Source organism: Strongylocentrotus purpuratus, unplaced genomic scaffold, assembly GCF_000002235.5.
Source record: "Strongylocentrotus purpuratus isolate Spur 01 unplaced genomic scaffold, Spur_5.0 spur5_scaffold_13, whole genome shotgun sequence".
In the NCBI taxonomy this organism is placed as follows: domain Eukaryota; kingdom Metazoa; phylum Echinodermata; class Echinoidea; order Camarodonta; family Strongylocentrotidae; genus Strongylocentrotus; species Strongylocentrotus purpuratus.
In genome coordinates, this window is record NW_022145598.1 from 19,614,948 (window position 1) to 19,621,586 (window position 6,639).

At 37.3% G+C, this 6,639-nt stretch overlaps 1 protein-coding gene across 1 annotated transcript; it reads right to left on the reverse strand.

Annotated features, from left to right (window-relative positions):
* Nucleotides 1–4,258: 4,258 nt before the first annotated feature.
* LOC115923322 lies at nt 4,259–6,359 on the reverse strand. Its single transcript, XM_030983774.1, has 3 exons — nt 6,170–6,359; nt 5,603–5,693; nt 4,259–4,904 (listed from the first exon to the last, which is right to left on the reverse strand). Exons 1-3 carry the CDS (start codon nt 6,261–6,263, stop codon nt 4,592–4,594), a joined length of 498 nt encoding a protein of 165 aa, XP_030839634.1. The 5' UTR covers nt 6,264–6,359; the 3' UTR covers nt 4,259–4,591.
* Nucleotides 6,360–6,639: the final 280 nt, after the last annotated feature.

Genomic DNA, 6,639 nt, shown 5'->3' on the forward strand with positions numbered 1-6,639 from the left:
GAAAATTTCTCAACAGGCCTAATAAAAACTATTAATCTGGATTTAAGTATTGCTTAATACGGAATACCGTCTCTAAGCGCTTAATATATATCATTATTACCCTGTTCATCGGATTCTTTCACTTACACAGCATGGCACAGTGAGCACAAATCTACTCTCTGGCGAATATTGGTACCGTATGGTCACCGTGAGGGTATTTGGCAATGTCTACCTCAAAAGCTTTCGCCGTTCTAACAGGTCCTCATTTCTATCCTCGGTATGGAGTAGCATTATGTAGATTGATGTCTAGCCAAAATGACACATCAGTTCGTATGTACTGCATAATCAACATGTCCCAACCATGTCAACTGTATCCAGATTCTTTCACCATATAATCGCGTGACCCGTACTCATAATTTATCTTTAAAATATAATTAGTTTTTCGTATTTCGGATTGGATCATTTACTTATATACGTCGACTACTCAGATTATCTTATATCAATATATTTTTCGAAATCGCGATGATTTTGTAGTTTTTTAAAGCCATTTTCAACATGAATATCATAATTAACTAGGAATGTAATACATGTATGTTTTTAGTGCAGCATGAGATATGAAGAATAATTCATGATTATAGGCAGCCAGAGAAATTTTGTATTTGAATTTATCGTGTTACGTTTTACACAGTTTACACGTGCCATGCACCTAAACGTTTACACGTTTCTTACAATATGACTGCCTTTTTCGTGTTGATTACCAAGAACCTTAAAATACAGATATAACCAGAACAGAACAGAACAGAACAGTAATATCTGAAGAATTCATTTGTTTATTTTTGTTGCCAAATAAAACAATATCCAGACGCCACAAAACATTGCAAATAGCTGTTTTGCTTTATATGTACAGACAGTTGTTGGTAATCCTGTTTCTTCTACAATCTAACAAACCACAGTAATACAGGGGTTCTATGATTGCCACAAGGGCCACCTATACACAGAGCTTCACCATCTTCGTTTCAGTAGGTCACAAGATGGCGTATATTCTTCTGTTTTGTTTCTTGCCCAACAAAGCAGTATTCGCCATAGTGTGCCCAACTCTAACCGGGTTGGCTAATCTCCCGTGAGGCTTAAAGGTATGGACCAATTTTGGAAACACCTCCATTTCAATAAAATGAAATGGAAGCTCTTTTTACCAATCATGTGAAAGAATATGTTTTGACCAAATTTCTTATCAGTTTGATGATTCCATAACTTTGCAGTACACACCAATACCTTTTTGCTAGATGATCAACCTTTTCTGGTCTATACCTTTAACAAACAAAGTTTATGTATTGCCCTATGCGATCGACCCCAACGGTCGGCATTTTATTGATTTTTTTAAAACCGTTTGTTAAGGAAAAAATGTTTCATCAATACAAAAAATATGTATTAAGGCATGTAAAACTAAAAAATACCATCCCAAAGAGGAAAAAAAAGAAGAAGACAAAACAAAACAAAAAATCGACGGACCGTCCCAGCTGCAGGCACCTATATAGTCTAGAATATGGCCGATTCTTCATATTCTATAGTCCCTTCAACATTGATTCATACTGCCGAAGATGGCGCTATCAACGAACTTATATATACGCTCACCAGCCCAGCCGTACGCGAATTTTTTTTCCGTACTCGAGAGGGCAAATACCCCATGTGCGCATGCGCGTGGACTTGTGATTTCTCTGCTACTTCCCATACGAAATGTACATGTATTCGCATCTACTGTGCACGATTCGCGTTCTACGAGTAAACGATGGCATAGTAGTCTTCAAACACAGACTCTGATTTGCCAGTTTGACAAAACAATTACGCATATATCGTGCGTAGCAATAGTACTAGTATTCAAGTCTGAGTAGTTGTATGATTCAGACATTTTAGTGCTTACAGAAATGCATCCCAAATTGAATAGCATGGTATAGTAGTCTGCAAGCACAGACGCTAATCGGACAGTTTGACAACATAGTGTCTTGAGTAGTGCTTTATATTCAAATATGTGTAGTTTTATGATTCAGACCCTACTGGTGCGTGTATTGGAAAGGCATCTCAACTTGCAGAGTGGCATAGTAGTCTGCAAGCACAGACGCTAATCTGACAGTTGAGATATGGAGAGAGAGAGAGAGAGAGAGAGAGAGAAAGAGTGTGAGAGAGCAGTGGCACAATACATAGGCCTACCATGGGGTCTGGAATCATTAAACTACACAAACTTGCATAAAATCACTACTCATCAATACACAATAGTCCTTGCAGACTACTATACTACACTCTACACATTGAGATGCATTTCTAACGCACGCACCAGTAGGGTCTGAATCATACATCTACGCAGACTTGAATAAAGTACTTCTCAGCACACTACTAGTATGTTGTCAAACTGTCAGATTAGCGTCTGTGCTTGCAGACTACTATACCATTCTATACAAGTTGGCGACTTGAATAAAGTACTTCTCAGCACACTACTAGTATGTTGTCAAACTGTCAGATTAGCGTCTGTGCTTGCAGACTACTATACCATTCTATACAAGTTGCAATGTATTTCCATATGCACTACTGGGTCTGAATCATACAACTACACAGACTTGAATAAGCACATCGCGACACATACGCATATTGATTTGTCAAACTGGCAAATCAGAGTCTGTGTTTGAAGACTACTATGCCATCGTTTACTCGTAGAACGCGAATCGTGCACAGTACATGCGAATACATGTACATTTCGTATGGGAAGTAGCAGAGAAATCATAAGTCCACGCGCATGCGCACATGGGATTTTTGCTCTCTCGAGTACGGAAAAAAAATTCGCCAGCCGTACGTCATAATTTAATGATCACGCCATCTTCGGCTGGCAGCAAGTAATTCATTTTTTTCCAAAGCAATTCAGAACTTTATTTCAGACTCAGCTGCACAAAGCAGAGGTCCATAAAACATATTTTACACAGATATATAGGGAAAAGAGCTGAGTATAAACAGTGTTACATGTAACCTATATCTGTAAGGTTGTTTACAGTATAACAATCTAACTCTAAGCTGTACATGTAACTGTACAAATAAAAAAAAAGTACAAGTATAACAATATATTGAAGTTTTAACTTGTAACAATCTCTGCTCAACTAACCAGAATAATATACTAATAATATATAAATATATACTATAACAAACAACAAAGACTATACTGCAACCAAGAGAGACTGGATACTAGATAGTACTTGGTAACTCTAAAAATATGATCAATCCCCATGTGTCAGGCTATTCAGCCGAAATTTCCAGAGGCCCGATGTGTACCTAAGGCAACTGTACGAGGGGTTCACTAACACCTTTAAAATACCATTCTCAGAGACATCCACTCTCTGGATGAACTTATACATGATATTTCGTAATACAGTCGAACAGGCTGGAACATTCAACTCAACAAACATTAGTCTTGCACTGAAGTACCTAGGTACCCTAAGAAGCATTTTCATGGCATCATTATAGGCCACAGTAAGCCTGTACCAACCGTTCTTCTTAAAGTTACACCACAGATGCGAAGTGTACAGAGGTGTACAGTAAGCCCTAAATAAAATCACCTTCACATCCGGAGAACACATAGGAAATTTCCTAACAAGCATATTACCTTGAGCTTATAACTAACGACACTGTTGACTAATATCTTTACCATCACTGAGGTCCTCAGTAAAGAAATAACCAAGATACATGACCTCTGTACAGACATTGATACAAATCCGGGAATACCAATCTACGGTGTTCCTTACATCTGATTATCATAACATGATTCTTGTTTGCATTATATTGGACATCATTATCATATCCATAACCAAAACAAATCTTGAGCAAACTCGAGATCATCTGCATACATTAAATGACTGACTATCATACCACCAACTACACAGCCTTTTATTTCTTTTACAAGTATTCAAATTGTCAGATAGACTAATTAGCATTATATCGCTACAAACAATGGCATATCTAAACTGGGTTTTCTGTTTCATTCATCTTTGCCTTTATTCTGTTTTTCGTTTAGTTAAAATGTTTGTTTGACTCAATAAAATAGCCTATGGAGGGCTAAAACGCAAAAAAAAAATTGCCTTTGTCTATTGCTAAATATGTAGTGACCAGTATACGTCTATGCTACTATTTAAAAAAACACTTAAATCACGTAATGCAGCTAACAGTGGAAGTTACAAACTGATTCAGCCGAGGACGCAGGTTCGAAACTGAGTCACGTCTTTCGGATGGTGACGTTTAAAGGTCGGTCCCTCGGAAGTAAATAATCATATCTGATTGACACACCTCTGTAAAAACACAATACACGCACACACATTGTCAAAATTATTGCTTAAATTGGGGGTAAAAGAAAAAATATTCCACATTTATGACCAACAGTGTATGTACACATTTTTCCCGTTTACCAGAAGTTATCAGCAAAGCCGGATAATTTGTTTTGCATCTAAATGTAAGTACTTGGTAACTCCAAAAATATGATCAATTCCCATGTGTCAGCAGGCTATTTGAATGAACATTTGTCTACCTCTTATCAGTGGTGACTTTCTGAGGAATTATTTTTGTGTCTTTGTTCGATTGACTAAATTATCTCAACATATGGATCTCCATCCTTTCCAGTTCTTTTCTTTTTCATTGCCACGGTGTCGGTAGCAAGTCCGTCTTTCGCGATCCTGGTAGAGCTTCGCGTGGATTCTGTCGGTATACCGGTATCGGCAGGATCTGTGGCATATATATTCGAGGAATAGTGAGAACCGCCAGCAGGTGTTGATGATGGAACTGGTGTTCTGATGTCCGGAATGTCATGATAGAAACCGGTATCTCTGTCATGCGTACTTGAGGCCTGGACCAAAGTCATATCATTTGTGGTTTGACCATGATTAGAGTCTTGTTTTCTATGAGACAAAAAAAGAGGGTAAAATGAATGGCCGAATAGGGACGAGTTGCAGAAGTCTAATTACTGTGAAGAAATTATAGACCTCATATTTCATATTTGGTGAGAGGGGGAGTAACAATTTCTTATGAACATCTCCCGTGTACATGATATAATAAACATGAAACCTAAAAGTAGTGGAAACGAATGTAATCAATAAACTTATACAACGCTTATATCTGCCATGCAATGTGCTCAAGACGCTCCCATATTATTATAATCTAGACTGAGCTATAAGCTACGTATTTTGGTGCTTACTCTCTAGGAAAAATGTAGTGAAAATAGAGTGAACATTAACTATTTTCTTCTTTTTTAGAGAGCACTCTGAAATCAATCGATATTCACTCCTAAACAATTGATCCCTGACGTCACTCCCAAGGAGAGAGAGAGGTTACGGCATTTAGGGAATTCCTTCATACCGGTAACCATTAGTATGAATACTGACGAATGTAGATTAATGTCTTGACAGTATATGAGCGCCGAGTCGGGGCTCGAAACCACAACTTCCGCATCTCAAGTTAAGTTTTTAAGACCACGTGACTACGATACCTCTACCTTTACCTATGTGTGGTAGCGATATAACAATTCCTGTTCCCTTTATCGCCGTCTTCTTTGCCAAATAGGAAACAGAAACGTTTACAAAAGAAATGTGATACTCACTTTCGAATTCGGAGGATGTAAATTACCAAGACAATGATGGTCGCGATCAGTAAAATAATGAAAACGCCTTCACCAACTCCAACACCCACAGCTTCGGTAATAACATCGGAGGAAAAACAATGAAATAAGAATTACGTATAGAAGTAGAGTATTACATGAAGATATGAGTTGGTTTCCTCTTCGATGTTTTACAGACCCGTCCGTGTAATGAACGTTAATTTTAAAGGATGATTGACTGGAATATCCATAAAACTTAATCGGATAACTTCAAGCAAATGCATTGATGTTATTACATTTTATTAAGGAATTTTATTCTCTGTTTGTGTGTCATCTTCTTTTTCTTTCTATATTTTCTTTATATTTTTTGTTCCTTAAGTTTCTTTCCTCCTCTTCTTCCTCATTTTTACAAATGCATGAAGTCATACTTCGTCCAAGATCTTTTTAAAGATTTTATTTCTTCATGTATGTTTAATATCGTTTTTTAATCTCAGTTGTACCATAAATAATGTACATTTGGATCTATATCAATTTCATGTAAGAGAAAACTCTATAAAAATCTATAATTACAAGAACAATTGCAATTTTGTTGAAGCGTTGTGGGCGTGGACAAGAGTGTGGTCATTGTTGATGACGTCACAGCATCCCTGGTATGACTGGTCATCTCTGAGCTTAGTTGAATGGTCACTTCGTCAACCTTCGCAGTTGACACGACGGTGGGTGTCGTTTCAACAGTCTCGACGTGAACTACATATACGTGAAACAGACGAGTTACAAGGTAAGTCTCTAACATTACACACAGGCCACGGTATAAGTCATTTTCACTTCGAAATTACAAAGTAACTTTATTCATTTGCTGTAAATTAATGAATGCTAATGTTAGAAAAAAAAAAGTGGAAATGGAGGGAAACACTGAGACGCCGGGTTTCTATGATATGGGTCTCTCGAACATAATGATAGGCATAACAGTCATAAACTTATGTATGATTGAGCAGTAGTTATTTAAACCATATGTTAGGCGATATGAATGTTGACGGTAT

Bases quoted from the DNA above. Each gene is read 5' to 3' on its own strand.
- LOC115923322 (XM_030983774.1), bottom strand. From the start codon at position 6,263: ATGACCAGTCATACCAGGGATGCTGTGACGTCATCAACAATGACCACA. The intron at 5,694-6,169 runs GTAATTATAGAT...TTATTACCGAAG, and splicing joins ACAAAATTGCAATTGTTCTT to CTGTGGGTGTTGGAGTTGGT. The intron at 4,905-5,602 runs GTGAGTATCACA...TTTGTCTCATAG, and splicing joins TACATCCTCCGAATTCGAAA to AAAACAAGACTCTAATCATG.